At 45.9% G+C, this 18,973-nt stretch overlaps 7 protein-coding genes across 7 annotated transcripts; 4 read left to right on the top strand and 3 right to left on the bottom strand.

Annotated features, from left to right (window-relative positions):
* Positions 1-1,519: 1,519 nt before the first annotated feature.
* Positions 1,520-2,098, bottom strand: LY89DRAFT_687886 (uncharacterized protein). The gene is made up of 3 exons (XM_018215599.1): positions 2,032-2,098; positions 1,891-1,983; positions 1,520-1,844 (listed from the first exon to the last, which is right to left on the bottom strand). The coding sequence occupies exons 1-3, from the start codon at positions 2,066-2,068 to the stop codon at positions 1,540-1,542; spliced, it is 435 nt and encodes a 144-aa protein (XP_018067343.1). The 5' UTR covers positions 2,069-2,098; the 3' UTR covers positions 1,520-1,539.
* A 787-nt stretch (positions 2,099-2,885) lies between these two features.
* LY89DRAFT_592203 (major facilitator superfamily transporter sugar) lies at positions 2,886-4,595 on the bottom strand (the record flags this gene model as incomplete). Its single annotated transcript, XM_018209683.1, has 5 exons — positions 2,886-3,150; positions 3,223-3,349; positions 3,415-3,831; positions 4,083-4,206; positions 4,257-4,595. The coding sequence occupies 5 exons, from the start codon at positions 4,593-4,595 to the stop codon at positions 2,886-2,888; spliced, it is 1,272 nt and encodes a 423-aa protein (XP_018067342.1).
* Positions 4,596-5,750: 1,155 nt separating this feature from the next.
* LY89DRAFT_709467 (uncharacterized protein) lies at positions 5,751-8,108 on the top strand. The gene is made up of 3 exons (XM_018217762.1): positions 5,751-6,509; positions 6,560-7,690; positions 7,739-8,108. Exons 1-3 carry the CDS (start codon positions 6,135-6,137, stop codon positions 7,949-7,951), a joined length of 1,719 nt encoding a protein of 572 aa, XP_018067341.1. The 5' UTR covers positions 5,751-6,134; the 3' UTR covers positions 7,952-8,108.
* A 110-nt stretch (positions 8,109-8,218) lies between these two features.
* LY89DRAFT_652373 (uncharacterized protein) lies at positions 8,219-10,216 on the top strand. The gene is made up of 2 exons (XM_018212197.1): positions 8,219-9,936; positions 9,986-10,216. Exons 1-2 carry the CDS (start codon positions 8,504-8,506, stop codon positions 10,080-10,082), a joined length of 1,530 nt encoding a protein of 509 aa, XP_018067340.1. The 5' UTR covers positions 8,219-8,503; the 3' UTR covers positions 10,083-10,216.
* Positions 10,217-10,918: 702 nt separating this feature from the next.
* LY89DRAFT_737885 (heme peroxidase) lies at positions 10,919-14,808 on the bottom strand (the record flags this gene model as incomplete). Its single annotated transcript, XM_018220307.1, has 14 exons — positions 10,919-11,236; positions 11,287-11,514; positions 11,558-11,627; positions 11,817-12,011; positions 12,058-12,540; positions 12,588-12,649; positions 12,696-12,966; positions 13,022-13,537; positions 13,589-13,685; positions 13,772-14,017; positions 14,128-14,217; positions 14,266-14,374; positions 14,424-14,588; positions 14,641-14,808. The coding sequence occupies 14 exons, from the start codon at positions 14,806-14,808 to the stop codon at positions 10,919-10,921; spliced, it is 3,018 nt and encodes a 1,005-aa protein (XP_018067339.1).
* A 417-nt stretch (positions 14,809-15,225) lies between these two features.
* On the top strand, positions 15,226-16,848 carry LY89DRAFT_709465 (uncharacterized protein; the record flags this gene model as incomplete). Its single annotated transcript, XM_018217761.1, has 3 exons — positions 15,226-15,388; positions 15,457-16,200; positions 16,301-16,848. 3 exons carry the CDS (start codon positions 15,226-15,228, stop codon positions 16,846-16,848), a joined length of 1,455 nt encoding a protein of 484 aa, XP_018067338.1.
* Positions 16,849-17,596: 748 nt separating this feature from the next.
* LY89DRAFT_699526 (GroES-like protein) lies at positions 17,597-18,820 on the top strand (the record flags this gene model as incomplete). Its single annotated transcript, XM_018217062.1, has 6 exons — positions 17,597-17,825; positions 17,877-17,950; positions 17,995-18,081; positions 18,131-18,200; positions 18,271-18,482; positions 18,593-18,820. 6 exons carry the CDS (start codon positions 17,597-17,599, stop codon positions 18,818-18,820), a joined length of 900 nt encoding a protein of 299 aa, XP_018067337.1.
* Between the last annotated feature and the right edge of the window lie 153 nt (positions 18,821-18,973).

The raw sequence follows: 18,973 nt of genomic DNA, 5'->3' as shown, positions 1-18,973 counted from the left end.
TGTCTACTTTGTCTGAAACTGAACTAAGAACATGCTGTTTCTGCCCATTGATACAATGAAGGAGGGGATGAGAATAATTGATTTGTGAATGCTTATCTGACTATCCCCGGGAAATCGCGTCATAGTAGTGTCGAGATGATTCACTTGAATGGTTGTTGCGCGCTGGTCACTTCAGTCTTCGGCAAAGCTAAAACAACAGCTAGATAGCGCGAAGTGCAGAAAAGTCCAGCAAAGCTTCAAGTTTTCCTTTTACTTCCGTGATTATCGGAGAATTCGACATTCGCGATGGCAAAAGAATTTACACTTAGTTCCATTTCGTCTTCTTCTTCCGAGCACTCATTAGAAGACAGACAATCTCCAAAGGAAAATGTATATCAAAAGAATTATCCTCCAAAGGCGACTCCTCAACGATCGCCCTCTCAGGAAACTCTTCTTCCCCGACGGGCTCGACCTCGTACTCCAATTCTCCCACTCCAAGTCAAATCCCAGTCAAAACCTCAATACCCCATCGAAGACGAACATTCAGAGTCCCAATCCTCCACCAGCCTAAGCAACAATAGACCGGACGATGATCAGAAATCGCGCAACACTTCAGGCTACCAAGCGGATGATGAAGACAGTCAAATAAGCAAATCAGACAATTGGAGTAGCGTCTCTGAAAATCCGCCAGACATTTGCGAGAGGCTGAATAACACAATGTTCTGTCAGGAGGGAGAGGGACTTTGTGGATGTCAAGGAGATTGTTGTTTGCCATCTTGTGTGGTCTCATGAAGGAACTGGAGAGGAGTAATAATTCACGCCAGAGGGACAGACACTTTGAGATTTGTTGTATATGACTTGCACGGACAATGCAAGGATGAGAGTAGATGACTCAATGCCAGACATTCTGATTCGATTTTGGAGAGAAGGCTTTGTGAATTTCGTATTGACTTTGACTTCCAAATGATTCCCCTTCCTGAATCAGTGATCGTCTAGCAAACAGACATTAACAAACTTCATGTCTGTGGACTAGTCTCGAAGCGTCTATAATAATTTCGACTCTAGACAACTTGGCTTCATTCTTTCTCGAAGTGTGGTGAACGCAACACAAACAACAGATTTAGAAGAGCAAAATGGACATCTCAGCAAGTGTTGCATACACAGAAGAATACCAAAGGAGAATGCGCGAAGCAGACGATGAAGATACAGCTGCACACGAGGAATCGAGTCCACTCTCGGCAACAGAGATTGATCAGCCTAGAGGAGAACCACAAGTCACGACAGACAAACGTTTGGCCAAGAAGGTTTCATGAAGATGTGTCATTCATGATCTGGATGTCCTTCTTTCTCTAAGCTTAGGACTGTTGAGAAGGATTAGAGGAATGAAACTTGATGAGTGGTATGCTATTTGGATTTCAGGTAGAGCAAGCGAAGAGGGGAAGGGCAAGGGGAAAGGGGGGGGGAAATCGGGCTGCACTCGCATGGCTTTCAAGATGTGCAAGGTAAAACAAAAATATTTCAAAGCCAAACTGCATATTTTGTCCAGACAAAATGACAAACTCAAAGCAATTCCTTGTGATCGGGGGTATTCATCGCTTCCCTTGACTCTTTCTTCCCCTCCTTCTGCCGCTCCCTCTCCAACTTCCGCCTTTGTGCATTCCGGCAAGCAGGCTCGCCGACCTTGATATACCAACTCAGCAACGTAACTTTCCGTGTTCCCCAACCGACTTTGAGATCGAAAGAACTTGAGAACCCGCCGACGCATTCATGTTCGTCTTTCTCAGTATCGGGATTCGCCACCAGCTCCCAGTCCTCTGGGTCGCGGGCTTGCGAGGGAGAGTTGGGCTGTGGGATTATGTTGGTTTCTGTTTGGATTTAGTTGAGGAGTTTGTTGGAGATTGATTGTTATACCTGCTTTTGGAACGAGACTTTCGCTCTCCTCCGAAACAGGGTCGGTCTTCTGGTCGTTGCGAGGGGCCCCAAAGTGCGTTTCGAATGTAAATCCTAGCACTTGTGAACAGAAATCTACAGAGGATGAACTATGAAGCTTACTGGATGGTTTTCGATACGTTCCACCTTGTTGCGCCATTTTGCGATCAATTGTTTTGGATTCTTTGAGATCGAAAATAATGTGCATATATCCGTAAGTTGCAGCCTGATATTTCTTGACATAAATAACGCAGCCCCGCTATGCAGATCAGCGAGATCATCTGACCAACTGAGCGACTGATGACTGCATACGGAGCATGTATGATGACAATTATGTAGTTACTTTATTAGATAGCCCTCATTGCTTGATGATTTGATAGTCTATGCGGTTTGGCAGGGTACTGTTGCTCTTCTTATTTATCGGCGAACGCAATGTTAGGCATTGCTAAAGGCCAACACGTTCCATCAATGCCAACTTGCAGCAGCATGACAATTTCGCGAAACAATTGAATTTGCTATCATAGCTCTCAAATTCTCATTTTCGATCAAGAAATATAGTACATGAAAAGCGTCTGGTCTCGGGAAGTGAGGAAAGACCAGACAGCAGATCAATAATTCTCTGCCCACAGTTAAAACGTCTCTTGTATTAAAGCGATCTATAGTAGGATGCTTTGTTTGTGACTAGTTATATTAGGATTATTGATATACTTGAGTAGTGAGTAGGAATCCACAAATAGATCTACGTTGAAGTTATTCGAAAACTTCTCCAATACCCAGGCTCAACAATTTAAGACTATCCGTAAAGGCAAACTTGCAGGATACTTACCTGGACCTGGACACAAATATCACGTCTCATGCTCCTCTTGAACAACGACACCCTTCTCACTCGGCTCTTCAGCCGAAGTAGCAATCATGTCTTTCCCAAACAAAGCGTCAATCTCCTCCAAAGCCAAGCCTGAGGTCTAGATTTCCTTGCTTTAGCTTATACTCAATGTAGAAGGGGAGATACATACTTCGGGTAGTTTAAACCATAAATGGATGAAATGTACAATGCCGAGACAGAGGAAGACAAGATAATATTTCCAGCCAATTGTAGCTTGTGCCGTCGCAGCTAGGTCAACCCACAAGACGTCTGTGAGGAAGAAGGCGGCGAGAGAGTATGAGGATCCTTGTGAGCGCAGATGTGAGGGGAAGATCTCGGTTGCGACAGTGTATTGGTTGACGTCAATGAATGCCCCGTAACTTTCGCCAAAACTTAGCATGAATACAATACTTCGAAACAGTTACAGTGATCCTGATGTGAAGAGTACTTACAAGAATACGTAGAGGAAGAGAAACGTAACAGCGGCAGCTGCATAGGTCTTCGAAGCGTTCTCACTGAACTTGGCGATCAAACCCGTAGCTACAGTGAACATGACTATACAGCCAGCGTATCCAACCACTGCGATCAAACCATTAGTACTCTGTGATCATAGGCTGCGGGATACTGATGTAAGAATAGCCTACAAAGAGCCTTCCGTCGCCCTAGTCGATCAGACACTGTTGCCCCGCCCATATTCGCAAAGGCGGCCCAGGTGTTATAAGCAGCACTGACAACAAGAGCCTGTGTATTGGAAAGACCAAGTGATTGGTAGAGCAACGTGTTGTAATTGTTGATGACGAGAACGCCGATGTTCTGACCGCCCATCATGAGCACGAAGCCTAAGATACTCCGGCGGCGGTAAGTTGGGATAGTGAACAGCTGCCATTGACCATGTTCAGTGATCAGCGCAAAGTCTACCTCCAACTGGCTCTTGATGAATCTCAGCTCTTGGTGGGCGAAATGATCTTCAGGGTCTGCGGGATCGTGATGCAGTTTGCAAAGGATATCTAAAGCCTTCTCGTCTTGACCTTTGGATACTAGCCATCGAGGACTCTCAGGGACTTGTAGGCAAATCAGTAACATGGCAGCTATGACACCGGAGGAACAGTCTTACCGAAAAATGATCCAATCAAAAAGCAGATTCCCCATAGACCTAGGACGGCATTTGGGAAACGCCAGGCAAAGGACGAATGGGATTCGAAAAAGCAGCCGAATCTGAAGTCGGTAGATTAGAGAAGCCAAAGATTGCAGTCTCAAGACCAGTCATTGACTTACCCAATCCAACCAGCAAGAGCAAATCCTATATTGATACCAGATCCATGAGCTCCGGCCATCAAACCACGCGAATGAGGAGGAGAGACTTCGGAAAAGTATGTCGGCATGGCAGCCATGGTCTGACCAGCCGCAAGTCCTGTAATTACACGGCCAACTAGCCACTGCATATACATCAGAATTGTGAAGGAAGACAGCTCCAGATTTGACTAACCATCGCTTGATTGACGGCACCTGTTTGAATCGCGGCACCGATGATACCAACAAGCGCTGCAACCCTGAATCCGTGAACTCGACCTAGTCTATCACCAAGCCATCCGCCGAGAAGACATCCTATTGTGCCTCCTGCAAAGAAAACACCGTTCGAAGCTCCAATGATAGATGTTGTATGACTGTAACCAGGTGCTCCAGTAGTAGGCTCTAAGTGCAAGGATTTATACCATGTAGGTTGTCCGACGGTTTGAACGATGATAGCAAGCGAGTAACCAGTGAAGAGTGAACCAAATGCGGCGAAAAGCACAACCGAGACGTTATAGAAACTGTAAGTCTCCATATTGTCCTCAAAATTGCAGCAGCTAGTAGAAATGGAAATAAATGCTTTGACAGCTGTAGAATACGATTTCGAGATGATATGGATTCAAGCAGAAGACAGCTGCCAAGAACTCGGTAAGGGGTAGCATATATACAGGTAATACCCATGTCTGCAGTGATCCTTCCTGCTGGGACGACTCCGCCAATTGACAAAGTGTAGCCCAAGCTTTCATCACGATGCATACCCGTTGCAAACATCTGGGGCACCAACGAATGAAAGTTTCGCAAGAGCAATTGGGAACCTGGGGTGCATTGCGGCCCCGCTGACAATGGAGGGCTGCGGTCTGGTAAGTGGGCATAAGTCTAACCCGATGGAGTTGCTGCCGAGGCGATTTGGTTGTCGGGAATGATCGCCAAATGATCACCAGCCGAAATGTCGCTGGAAACTTATTCCTCATTGGCTTCAAAAAGATTGCAAACATACGATCTGAGAAAGGAGATAGCCGATCGCGCATGGGGGCCATAATGAAAATTCCCAGACTTGAGAAAGGGTGCAATTGAACTGATGGCTTTAAATGTCCAAAACTTCATGACACAACCAAGTGCAATGGAATGCTAAGAGAAGCAATAAGAGCCAATACATCGCTAGATGGGCTGCTATTGCTTAGGGAGTCTAGCATTGAACTTGTGCATAGAGATAAAAGGATTCTTCAACTGGAAGTGGGGCGCAAGAAAGGGACGGCCTCCCTCAAAGATGTCAAATGCTATCTCTATGTCCCCTCTCAGATGAACTCCCAGTCAAGACCTGCGCCTTCCGCCCTACTTACCCCACAGAATAGCACAAATCCAGTCAATCAGAAGTACAAGAATACTATGATCGGCTATGGCACATCACTGAACCACTTATCCTGTAACAACTGCCTCGCAGTTGGACGATCCCTCGGGTCCAACTTCATAACCTTCAACAGAAATTCCCTGTCCTCCTCTGTCTGACTGGACACTTCGCTTTCCCCGACTGTAGGGTAGGGCCCCAACAAGAGTGCCGGGCTACGCGAAGCCGACTATTATCTCTTTTGCGTTGGAATGGTCGAAAGTTTGGACATGCTTACATAAACACGCTAGAGTCGCCAAGGAACTTCCATCTTCCTCAAACTCTTGCTCTCCAATACAAGAGCGAGCCTCCACAACCATGCGACGAGATCGAGACCCTCTTTAAGGGAGAGAGATTACGGTACGATGTTTCCGATATCTATTCGAGAATACGATGTCCTATCAGTCCTATCAGAAGTGGGTTCTGCGATCTGTTTACCCCACTTGACAAGTCTATCCTTACGCGTCAAAAATCTCGGGCGCTTTTTATTCCATTTTCAGTAACCTCTGCGTCTCCATATATCCTTGGCTACAAGACAGTTTCTTGCAGAGACAAGCAGCAGATGAATTCTCTTGGCATTGCACTGCCCCAGTCAATTGGCACATCAATCATGATGGCGATGAGATTGTTGCTTCTTTTCCCTTTCTTTCACTGTCTGGACGGTGATGGGACGTCTGCGGAGTCAATATCATGAGGTTTGCTATTTTCACTGCTCTGCCTGCTGCGGTAAGAGCGCTATCTTTCAGTGCATATGATCTAGGATTTCATGGCATCTATCCCACTCAGAACTACCTTACTCTAGGTCGACCTTCTCCGTGGGTCCAAATATCGCATTGGGACTCGAGATGCGAAAGTGATGATGCGTTGATCCTCCTTACCCCTCGCGGATCCTACGTCCCAAATCCAGGCCCGGTCATTGTCGATGCGAGAGGAAACCTAGTGTGGTCAGAGAGTAAATATGGACAGGCGATGAACTTGCAGGTGCAGAGATACAGAGGACAAGAATATTTGACCTTCTGGTCAGGGACAAGTCATGGAGCACACTCGAATGGGTCGTATTATATGGTGAGTCTTGGTAATCGGCATGCTCCTATGCTAGTCTAATAAGACAACAGCTCGATTCGACATATGAGCCCATACACCGAGTCTCAGCAGTGGGAGCAGACCTTGGAGGTGACTTACACGAATTCGAGATTACAAGCGATGATACAGCGCTCATTACCATATACCAGGACGTCGAAATTGATTGCAGATCATTAGGCTTTGAGAGTACATGTTGGATCAACGACTGCTTGTTTCAAGAAATCGATATCGAAACAGGCAATCTGCTTTTCCAATGGCGAGCATCGGACAACGTTCCACTGACGGACTCATACAAGAGCAGAGGAGGCGATGGGCGAAGTCAAGATACGTCCTATGACTTCTTCCATCTGAACAGCATAGAGAAGGATTCGAATGGTAATTACTTGATCTCGTCGAGGCATATGCACGCTATCTACTATGTTGACCGGACGGGAGATATACTCTGGACATTGGGCGGAAAACATAGCAATTTCGAGGACTTGTCGAACGGTCATGCTTCGAACTTTCGCTGGCAACACCATGCACGGTGGCACGAGAACTATACCATCTCTCTTTTCGATAACAACGGGAACAACGTTTTTCACAATCGCGCCGAACTCAGTCGTGGCATGACGATCTCTCTTGATCTTGCGAGTATGACAGTGGAGCTGCAGAACACTTACGTCCATCCAGACAAGATACTTGCCATATCGCAGGGCTCCATGCAAGTCATACCTGAGTCGGGCCATGTTCTCATCGGGTGGGGAAACACACCAGCATACACCGAATTCACAGCAGATGGAGATGTCCTCTGCAACATGTACTTCGGCGCATTGTTGTTTTCTGAGATTCTTGACTTGGGATGGGTGAAATCATATCGAGCATTCAAGAGTCCTTGGGTTGGAAAGCCAAAGGCACCTCCTGACATTGCTGCCAAAGATGACAAGGTGTTCGTGAGTTGGAATGGAGCTACTGAGGTGGCCAGTTGGCGACTGCAAAGTGCCGAGTTTCCTGATGCTGCTGAAGATGAATTTGTTGTCGTCGGGGAACTCCCCAAGAACGGCTTTGAAACGGCATTTGTCTTTGATGGTGTCGAGGACCATTTCGTCCGAGCTATTGCCCTGGATGCCGCTAGCAATGTGCTAGGGACTACGAAGGTTATTGATTCCATGCCTCCACCTGTCGTAAGTATCAATCTTTTTTGTTCACATCGTTGGTGCTAACTACTCAAGGTTCCGCTTTGGTCAATCATCTTATTCCTCTCGAGCTTGATTATTTCTGGATTTCTAGTTCGGAGATACCGAGTCATGATCTGCATTCAGACGTCGAGGCTTTGGAGGTCACTCAAACGATATCGAAAAGATGAGAACCATATGTACGAGCTTCTGGAAACGCAGCCCGAAAGAACCTCTCTCGCGAATGATGTAAATCGCATAAATACGTAGCACTTGGTGTTGATAGCTACTGCTACAAGCTTGCGTGTCTACTGCTGTACATAAACACATAGAGGATGGTTGCATCGACCAGAGTAGCATTTCTTTGGCTATAAAGCTCGACAGAGTTATATGTCATTTCTCGGGCAACGTTTACATTTATACCAACCTTTTCTCTTGCGCTGATATAGCTGCATTTTGTTATTAAACTTACCACCAATGCTAATGTATACACCTGTCATGAAGACCTCACGAAGCAGAAGTTTCTGCGCTGTTGTCATGTGTTTTCTCGCTGCTTTATTGCATTTCTGATTCCAATACGAGTATTTACGCTACTGCCGTTGTGATTGGAGTTTGAGTTCATCCATAATTTATATCGCTGCTGCGACTCGCGAGGCTCGAAGGCAGCAGCACAGCACAGCCCCGACTCACTTTTTGTACATTACCCCACTCTCCCCAAATCCAAACTAAATCATCCCCACAAGTATTATATCGTCTAAGAACGCTTGTTACACATGCATAACTCTGAGAGTACCTTGATTTTCAATCGAGTCAATTGGCGCCATGGACGAAGAATTCGATCACGATAAGAAGATCAATCGCGCGACGGACTTCAAATACCCCACTATTCAGGCTAAGCGGCAAGTCCGATTATTGCGAGCTCGATTTGACGAAGAGCACAAGAATGTAGTCTACTCTCTAGAAGTTGTTCCTCTTTCTGAGCTTCCTTGGGAATGCTACAAAGCACTCTCCTATACTTGGGGTCATGCTCATACAGCAGACGACGTACGAGCGATCCAGATTGACAACCAACCATTTTCTGTCCGTCGGAATTTGTTCCAGTTCCTTGAAGCTGCTGCAGACCGAGAAGAGTATGGATTGTTCTTCATCGACGCAATATGTATCAATCAACTCGACCATGAAGAGCGGCAATCTCAGGTCCAGGAAATGGCACGTATCTATCGTAATTCCAACGAAGTCATCGGCTGGCTCGGAATACCTGAGATCAATCAAATAGATAACATTCGACCTTTGAGCGGAACCAAAAGAAATGCTCATGAGGGTTGCCCGACATGGTCATCTTCACAATGGGAGGGCTTCAGATACCTCAGCCAACACAACTTCTGGAGTCGACTCTGGATTGTACAAGAAGTATTACTAGCTGAAAGCATGACAATCTGGTGCGGTTCTTTCACATTCCCTCTCTCACTCTTCGGAAGCGCTACAAAGACCTCTCCAATACTCGATGTAAGAATCGCGCCGAATGGACGACCCCACAAGGTCATTAGCCCGACAGCACGACTACAAAGCCCTGCAACAACCATTGTAACACACAGACTTCGATCTGTTCCTCGTCCACTCAGAGGTCAAGACCCTCTGGCACAAGGGACGATTATCGGGACCTTGGAAGAGATGACAACGGGGCTAAAGAACCCAACTGAGCGAATGACAACGTACCAGTCCAAGATCGCAGACTTGTATCACGAAGTCATCAGCAAATTTGGGAGACTGGAATGCTCTGATCCAAGGGATAAATTATACGGCTTTCTAGGCATTTTGAACGAGAAGAGTCGCGCAAAAGTGGACGTCGATTACAGGAAGGACGTCAGCTACGCATTTTACCAAGCACTGAAGATTGGGATCCAGGAAATCTTCCTCGAACATGGAGGCGTGGTCTATCCTGATGATCGAAATTGCAAGAGTTCCGACTACCTGGCATTCTACTGTGATGTGAGAGATGCGTTTGGGATAGATGATAAAGAGACCTTGGTTATTCTTGGGAAGGTGTTGGAGGAGCTGAATTTTAGAAAGTGGGTGCAGGAAGCGGAGTTTGAGGTTCAGAATCAGCAGCAGTTTGTTTGGAGGGATCAGATTGTGGATGTTCATCCTGGGTTTAAATGGTTGTCGATGTTTGCTGAAATAGAGAAAGAGGGTGAGGATGGGGGGAATGGGTTATACAGGTATCATCAGAGACAGGGGAAGATGATTGAGAGGTTGTGAGTAATATCTCTCTGGAAAGTTTTCGAATTACTGACAGATGTTTAGGATGGCTTGGTTTCGAGATCGGTCACGGAGAAAGGACCACTTTCGCAGACTCGAGAAGTCTCGCCAACAGCCTTTGATTGTGAGGGAGAAGTCATGAATTATGTTCCCATTACTCTTTGTTCTGCGCCTTCAGTTTGTGTTCGTGGGCATTTAGCGTATGTTGGATATCCATCTTACACCAGATACTTTAGACATAGATCAGTATTTTACAGTATCCGGGTCTCCAAGGAGAAATAAGAGTAAGCACGGAAGTATGATTTTGCCGGACGACGTGTTCGGCTCCAAGGTGTTGCCTAGTTACTGTGGCTCAGCCTAGGCTTACCGCATATATTCTGATAAAGCAGCAATAATTCCCTAATATTGAGGTTTATACCGTTTTTGCATGCTCGCTAGTACGATTCGAAGCTTGCAATGTCATCTTGTTCTGTTGTATTTCTGGTTCTCTATAAATCACGACGGCCTTCTGCGGGGCTTCTGTGGCACAGCTTGATTTGATGAACGTTTATCTTTTGAGAACATGATTTTCATTGTGTAAGCAATGCTGAGTTCGCCTGACTGAACTTCATCAGCTTTTCCTCCTAAGAGTTTCACGACTTAGAGTCACGTGGAAAGGGCGTTGCGTCTTGATTTGCTTCATTCTTGTCCATTACATCCTCTGTACCAAATGCTTAAGTTCTCAAATTATTTTCCCGCTATATGCTCAACGCCACTCCACTTGCCCATCAAATTTTCATAATCTCCACTATCGCGTAAATCTCTTGTTTCCGAATGGAGTGAGAGGCATGCCACTTTGAATCGACGCTGCTTCTCTTGCTTTCCTCATCTTGAAGAGAGCAATGTCCAGATCGTTTTGAGTTGGACTACAGTTGTCAACGCCATGGAAAAGTCCTTTCCCTATTCCGTCATAATGCAATTACCACGCTATCGGAATCGTCAGTCTAGTGGGATTTTCATGCTAGAGTAGAAAGACGTACTCGTTGCATCATAAGTCAATGCACACCAATTCTCGCTCATATATTGTCGTTGATTATGGACCTGAACAGCTTTCAACACACCCATTTCTCCTGGTGCAGGCCGGAGGTTCTTCAATTTTGCGACTAATTTGATCATCTCCATTAAAAACATGATGCCAATCTCACGTCCAAGACAATTGTGTGGGCCCCATCCAAACTGCACATAGGCTTCTTTGGGACGGCCAGGTTTGAATGCTAGAGGATCTGGAACACTTTCAGGATCCCTGCATGCATCTCCCTGCACTTCTATTAGTCGACACGATAATGATCGAGAGAACAACAACCTACAAGGAACATTAAAACTATGTTTCCTTTCTCAAATCTTGTACCGTCGATCTCTGTGTCTTTGAGTACTATACGAGACAATAACTGTTTCGTAGTCAATCTTTGTGCCTCGATGACATACTCTCGAATGATCTTGTCAGATTCGGGGCTGTTGATGGCTGCTAGATCTTGAATATTGGCCCAATGCGTCCCATTCTCTTTTTTCAAGAAGAACTGGAGTACCTCCGCGAACTGTACAGTTAGCTTGGCTCGGGAAACAATGAGAGAAACCTACCATTCCTACAGTCACAGCGGTGCCTCCAAATGGCGTTACACCAGCAAAGATCTGAGATTTCTTGCACAGACTTGCCAGCCTTCAAGAGTTCCGAGACCACATATCGACCATACCATCGCAAAGATCCTTCTTTAGCCAGATCGCGTCTACTCTTTGCTCCAATGAAGGGCAAAAATCTAGTGAATTTGTCCCTCCAAGATAAATTATGATTGTCTCTCAAGATAGACTCCACCACTGTTGTTGTGGATTCTGTCAAAACCTTCGCTCCCTCTTGCGCTTTCTTCGATGAGTCCATTGCGTGGCGGGATCATGAGCTGCGAATTGCCATTGTCGCACATCAACGAGAGCAGTCTGAAGTTGTTTCATGGATAGTGATCCATCTGGGTTCTCCGCAGTGGTCATGTCGAGACACCAGAGGTCGGAGAGCATTCTTGCACTAACGGGAATAGCGACACTAGACTGCGTTAGAATGTCACCACGATTGCTAGAGGGCGACTTACTCTCGGAGAATGTCGACCTGGTATAAGTTTTTAATGCCCAATTCTAGGGACTCAATTTTCAGCTGGTTGGCACCATAATTGGAAAGAAAGTTTCGTAGTGAAGACTGCAGGCTCTTGGATCCATAGAGGATGTCACCAACCAAATTTCGCTGGGCCGTATTGTGGGGACCATCACCAGCGAGCATGTACTTGGAGAAGTCTCTCTTGCCGGGAAATAGACCCGCTAGGCAAACTCCATTCGGCTCCATGAACGTCTGTTTATCTGTCAAGATTTTGCGGACCAGCTCGTTTTTCTTGATATATATTGGTGTTGGTGGAGGTGCGGGGTCGGCGATCGAGTACAGTGAGATGTGGCCAAGTTTTTCCGCGATCTTTTGATTTGTTATGCGGGTGTACATGGGTTGCATGATGTGGAGCGAGTTGAATGGGAACCATCCGGGGAGAGCTCTGTGGACTAGTTTGTGGAACATTGAGCCTCCAAGGCTGTTGTGATGTTAGTTGGCGCGTCACAATCTGGCAGGAGCACTAACGTCTTCTTGTCTGCGTTTACTTCTTGATAACCCCAATTTGTTAGAGTGGCAGGAGTGTAATCCTGCAAGGGTGTTAGTGGGGCAGAAGTCTGAGAAGTTCGAGCATACAAGTGTGTTGAAGCGATCACCGCGAACAAGTGTAACAGCGTCCGACAATACAGCTCGTCCGACAGTGTATGTGATACAAATGCCATGTCCAGGCTCCATTGCGGGTTTGGAGTCTTCAATAAAGAGTCCTGGGTAGAGCTCAACCATGTCTGGGTGATTGTAAAGTTTACGCAACAAATCTGCAATTTCTGGCACCGAGTTCACGTCTTCCATGGTGGCATGGGGCTTCAGCCCGAAACTCTTCCGAAATTCGTTGAGTGACGCAACACCCCTGAGAAGTCAGTATCTTGGTCTCAAAAAAGAACAGTGCAAGTGGAGCAACATACCACTTTCGAGCTTGGAGAATACCCATGATTTCGATGACTCTCAATACTTTGGGACATGTTCGAGCACCAAAGATCCCTGCTGGATCCTCGCAACTTTCTTTAAAGATTTTGACCAAGTCAGCGTCTTTGAACTTGCCATCTGATCCTCGCTTGATACCACCAAATTCTCTTTGGCTAGGATCTTTTGACAGACTAGCTTCAAACTTCCCCATACCAGCCCATAACTCCTGCGGGGTTAGTTGCTCTAGAGGTTTCTTCAGATTAGGGAAGAAACCGCGAAAGAAGTCCTCCGCCCATTTCTCGTCTCGTTTGGAAATGGCGGAGTGAAACCGGTACAGGAGGTTGAATTCACATGAGACTTGATTGCCTACGCCTCGTGGAACGCCTTGGCTGTCAAACGTTTTGTCAATCTCTTGTCGAGGATCAAGTGACCAGTCTGTATTCGTGTGGTGAGAGTTCGTCAAAGCGCGCAAGTAGTCGCCCATGGAGATGTTCACATATAGTCCTCCGGTGACTCTGGAGTGAAGTTAGCTTTCGATCATACGAAAAAGAGCTTGCGATACTTACAATCGTGCAGTCTGGAAAAGGTCCTCGTCTAGCTTCTTTTTCGCTGCTCTCTTCTCCTCTTCGGTATCTCCTGGACCGAGAGTGAATTTTCCGTCTTCTGTATGGTTTCAACATAAGCACGATTCACACATTTTTGGGAGTAAGGAGATGCCCAAGACCTCTTCACGAAAGCTCAAGACGTACCATTAATCTTGAGGAGCATTTCTGCCACATGATTGTGAAAACGATTGTACATGACAAGAATAACGTTCACTCCGGGAGGTTGACCAAGTAGTTGCTTCTCATGGAACGTGTCTGGCTTGAGGAATCCATTCTCCATTGTCCGAATTGCATATTGATCTTCCACGCAGGAGCCATATAACGGGGCCAGGTCCAAGTAGGATGAGGTGTCCGATACATTACAGTCTTCTCGATTCGACCGAAATATATCTATCTGAATCAGCTGCATCGAAACAAACGCGAAACTTGGAGACATGCAAAGTCTTTGGTGGTGAAGGCAGACTTCCACGTGACTGCTCTCAGCAAGACGAAAGACTTACCATGAACGATGATGCTTGCGTGATAAAATAAAACCGAGGAGAGACCTGCTGGATTCTCCTTGAAGTCTTCTGGATCGCGAGCCATGAGTACTGTCTTCATTAGCTACAATCCTCCAAGTCTTTGAATAAGGCCCCCACAATCAAAGAGTAAACCAGGATCAGGCTTCACGCCCTGCAATTTCTTTTCTGGTCTTGTAGTCTTTGCATATGGCGTTCCAGCAGCGCCTAGCCTTGGATGCAATGGATTCTGTCTTCAGATGAGCTTGAAGCCATAACATTCATATCTGAAATCCTACGTTGTTACTGCCGTCCGCCGATCGGTATTGGTATTTGTCCCCAAGGTAACTCAATGGCGGATGCTGAAGACTATCCCATAATCCATTGATCATCATTTGTGTGAGCTTAATTCGACTCGCTGATGTACTTGGCAGCTTTGTTGTAATCTTGATCATTTTTTCCATCTACACCTTAGTTATTACGCGTATCTATTTTGTCAATTCAAATCCCACTTACCATGAGCTGCTTATCATCTATGTATTTTTCTTTGTGCTTCATGCCCTCGATGAGACAATGAAGGTCTCCAATGGCCTCTCTGGTGGAGCCCATGGCTCGCAGATCAGCCAGAAGACCTGTTGCAAGCGAAGTGGTGTCATCCTCGCCCGCTTGATATTTTTCTGCCATGGTGACGATGATAATCGATTATAAGAGAGAGAGATCTCGAGTCATCGAATCGGTGCTTTTCTTTTATGTTATTATATTTCGTCGTTCCCATCACGGCACCATGGGTCGGGAGACACGGCCCTCGCGCCGGAATGACAGTCGCATTCCTCCAAGTCGGCCATTACTTAGAATAGGTCTCACAAACACGGCGTTGTAGCCTAAAGAGGTATCAATAATTTTATTTTGCCATTCCTTTCCTGCTAGCATTCTAGAACCAAGAATTCAGCCTCGTCAGTATCAATAACATGATTGGAATTTGACAAATCGTTGTTATTGAGACTTCTACGACAATTCATTGAATGTACACACAGCCATTCCTTCATCGACGTACTTGTGTAGCTCGGCACCATTTCGATTCGAAAACGCAACAAATTCACTATGGCACCTCAACGTGGCCCGACGAAAAGGACAGAAAAGCGACTGGTTTTGTGTTTTGATGGCACGAGCAATAGATTCAAGGGAAATGAGACAGATACCAATATTGTGAAGATTTATGAGATGCTGGACAGGAACATACCAGATCAATTTCATTATTACCAACGTAAGTGCATCTCAAATGCCTAGTCCCTGACAGCAAGGTTGATCAAATGCTCATCTCTCCTACTACAGCTGGCATCGGCAGTTATGTGGAAGGACAAATGTCCAACTCCTCTGGTGGGAACATTTTCACGAGAGCGAGGGGTTTGATTTCAACCTCAGTGGATTCTGCCTTTGGTACATCTTTTGTACAGCACGTCATCGCAGGGTACCGGTTTCTCATGCGTTATTGGAATGAAGGGGATAAGATATACATATTTGGGTTCTCGCGTGGAGCTTACACAGCGCGTTTTCTGGCAGAGATGCTGTGCAATATTGGACTCTTGTCTTGCGGCAACGAGGAGATGATACGCTTCGCTTGGTCAACCTTTAGCGATTTTCAGACGAATCGTTCCAAGGACCCCAGTTTCAAGGCGTTCATGGAGAAGTTCAAAGAAACTTTCTGTCGTGGTGCTGTTAAACCGCACTTTCTGGGCCTCTTCGATTGCGTCAATAGTGTTGGCCAATTTGACATCCCTCTGTTCCGAACCTCTCTACCATATATGCCTATGTCACCAGCAAAGCATATTCGTCATGCTATTGCAATCCATGAAAGGAGATTGAGATTCAAGTCTGCGCACTTTTTATTCGATCTAAAAGCGCCGATCAAAGATGATATCAAAGAAGTGTATTTTGCAGGGAATCATGGCGACGTCGGTGGTGGATGGAGTTGTAATGGAGAGAAGTATCTTCTGTCAGATATCACACTTAGATGGATGGTGCAAGAGGTGCTGGATCTGCCAGACACTGTAAGCTTATCCAGTAATCTTGCGTACCGTGCGTACTAAGTCGAAATAGGAGAATCATCTTTCGTGGAAAAAGACTAAAGTGATTCATATGGAGCAGCACGAAGCACATTTGGAAGAAGCGATTGCAGGGAATCTCAATGCCACAAAACCTATCAGAGAAGGGCCATACCATTTCAGAGATTTGGTACACGATTGCTTGCCATTTGGTGGAGGCTCAGGCTGGTTTGAAGTATTGGCATGGTGGATCGTTGGTAAGTGGACATTCTTGGCCTTATCCAAGCAACTGAGCACTAATAACAATCAAGAGTGGGTCCCTTTCTCATACGGCTACATCAGTGACGGAAAATGGGTTTCACGGCAATTGCCTCCTAATCTAGGATCAAGACGTGACATTCCAGTCGGTGCAGATATTCATCCTTCAGTCATGATGATGAACCGTGCAGGCGTTCTGCCAGAAGATCAAATGCCGAGGATGGGAGGAGAGGAACTATATAACGCTCAGAAGCCTCTCTCGTTTCTTAGACCTCTGATCAAGGTGCCTAAAACTAAGAAGCCGAAACCAGATGAAATCAACGCTCTTCGCAGCGGAGAGAGTTTGGATAGTGAAGAGTCTGGAAACAGATGGTCATTTGACCGGATGATGGAAATTGGGGCCAAAACATGGGACTTGTTGTAAATAATTTTCTTAACGCCGAAATAATTTAGCTTCCGATGGCAAATCGCATCCTCGTCCTCACCTCCTAAGAGCGCTCAAGGCATATATATCGTCTAAGAAAGTGACTTTCGATTTCAAATAGCAAAAACCATGTGGCATGCAAGCTGCAATTCTTCCATAAACAGTTAGCTTTGCAAGGGCAATGGATCCCGCCCCCGCTTCCACCTCAATGAAGCGAATGCAGTCTGCGCCTTATTCAGCAAAAGCTTGCTGCAAGCTAACACCGATCGAAACGAGTATATTGTGCTGATAAATGACGCGTAACATATTATTTTCGAGGCTCACTGAAGACTCCTTTAAATATTAGTAGCACGAGACTGCAAAATCTTGAATTAAGTGAGACGCAGACTAATCACTCACGCCTTAGATCTCCCAGGAGTCGAAGGTCTTTCGTGCTATTATTGCATTTCTGCTGTTGCTATAAACCAAGGAAATTGTTACCATCAGTCAAGTCCTGTTTTGTGATCACAAGCTTCGTAATTCAATACTTTGATTGCCCCCCGATTCCAAGGAAGATGGTTTATCGGTCGCCGATATTGTCGTGGATGGCGACGACCTTCTAATGCTTGAGCACTTGTATAAATGAACGCTACATGACGTCCATTATTGAATTTCAGAATCAACAAAAGACAGGCTTCGAGGTTGACTCTTTTCCAGTTCAACTTCTTCTTCTCCTTACTCTTTGTCTAAGTCTTAATCAAACACCAAAATGAAAGCAATCAATGTCCGTGATGGAACGGGTCCGGCAGAGGCACTCTTTTTCGACGAGGTCCCTGATCCAGAACTGGAAGGCGACGACATACTTGTCCGAATCAAAGTCTTCGGTGTCAATAGAGCCGATCTCATGCAGCGAGCGGGGACGTATCCCATGTTGCCTGAGTACGGGGCCATCATGGGTCTGGAGTTTAGTGGGATTGTGGAGGCTAAGGGGCCTGAGGGTAATTAAGGCTACTAGCTATGATGAGAAAAAACTTGCTGAAAATTGATAGCATCGGATGCTTTCAAGGTCGGAGATAATGTGTTTGGGCTTGCTTTTGGTGGGACTATGAGTGCTTTTTGTCTTGTCGTTAAGTGAAATTGAGAGAGAAAGGACTGATGGAGACTTAGTACGCCGAGAAGGTTGCTACATCGGAGAAGACATTGATTCATCTCCCTAAGGAACTGTCTTGGGAACGAGCTGCAAGCTTGCCCGAGGTAAGAGGAATGCTACGATATGTACTCATTTACACTAACCGGGTCCTAGGTCTTCATGACCTCTGTTCAAGACCTTCGTCTCATAGCAAATTTCAAAGCTGGAGAAGACATCCTGATTCGTACGTGATCCTATATGGACTTTCCCATTGAACAGCTCATCCAGATTCCAATTGCTAATCATCGCTGCAGACGCTGGCGCTTCAGGAGTTGGCCTCGCAACAATCCAAATTTCCAAACTCCTCGGCGCAAACAAAATCTTTGTCACAGCCGGTAGTGACGAGAAATGCCGCCTCTGCCTTTCTCTCGAAGCCACCTCCGCTGTCAACTACCGCACCACTGATTTCACCTCCGTTGTCACTCAAGAAACTAACGGAAAAGGCGTAGACATGATCCTCGACATGGTTGAGCCTCTTATTGGTCTCGCAATATAGCAGTCGCAGCGAAAGATTGCCGGATTGTGGTTATTGCTTATATGAGTGGGAGCAAAATTCCAGATTTTGACATGGCTAAGGTGCAGAGAAGAAGGATCAGCATTTTGACGACGCAGTTGAGGAGCAGTGGAAAAGTTTATCAAGGAAAGGTGAGAGATCTGTTTAGAGAGGAAGTGTTGCCGGGGATTGTGAAGGGAGAGATCAAGACGTTTGTTGATGGGGTCTATTCTTGGAAAGAAATCGTGGAGGTTCATAAAAGGTTGGAGGATAGTAAGACTTCGGGGAAGATGGTCTGTATTGTTGACTAAGGGGTTAAACTGGGCGGTCCTCCTTTGTGGTTCGGATACTTTCGTTAACGCAAAATCTCGTTTCTATTTCTGAAGTTCTAAAGTTTGCGGGATGAATTTATACGAATTAGCTAGCTGAAAGTATATCCTCAGAGGAAGGATTGACCTCGTTCC

The sequence above is a fragment of the Mollisia scopiformis genome (assembly GCF_001500285.1).
Source record: "Mollisia scopiformis unplaced genomic scaffold LY89scaffold_20, whole genome shotgun sequence".
Lineage (NCBI taxonomy): Eukaryota > Fungi > Ascomycota > Leotiomycetes > Helotiales > Mollisiaceae > Mollisia > Mollisia scopiformis.
This window is presented reverse-complemented; position numbering and strand designations above follow the sequence as displayed.

What these genes read in the sequence shown, in the direction of transcription:
- LY89DRAFT_709467 (XM_018217762.1), top strand. Translation starts at nt 6,135, where the DNA reads ATGAGGTTTGCTATTTTCACTGCTCTGCCTGCTGCGGTAAGAGCGCTA. An exon ending in CGAATGGGTCGTATTATATG is followed by an intron (nt 6,510 to 6,559) that starts GTGAGTCTTGGT and finishes ATAAGACAACAG; the next exon opens with CTCGATTCGACATATGAGCC. An exon ending in ATTCCATGCCTCCACCTGTC is followed by an intron (nt 7,691 to 7,738) that starts GTAAGTATCAAT and finishes TAACTACTCAAG; the next exon opens with GTTCCGCTTTGGTCAATCAT.
- LY89DRAFT_687886 (XM_018215599.1), bottom strand. Translation starts at nt 2,068, where the DNA reads ATGGCGCAACAAGGTGGAACGTATCGAAAACCATCCA. An exon ending in AACGTATCGAAAACCATCCA is followed by an intron (nt 1,984 to 2,031) that starts GTAAGCTTCATA and finishes CACAAGTGCTAG; the next exon opens with GATTTACATTCGAAACGCAC. An exon ending in AAGTCTCGTTCCAAAAGCAG is followed by an intron (nt 1,845 to 1,890) that starts GTATAACAATCA and finishes AAATCCAAACAG; the next exon opens with AAACCAACATAATCCCACAG.
- LY89DRAFT_652373 (XM_018212197.1), top strand. Translation starts at nt 8,504, where the DNA reads ATGGACGAAGAATTCGATCACGATAAGAAGATCAATCGCGCGACGGAC. An exon ending in GGGAAGATGATTGAGAGGTT is followed by an intron (nt 9,937 to 9,985) that starts GTGAGTAATATC and finishes ACAGATGTTTAG; the next exon opens with GATGGCTTGGTTTCGAGATC.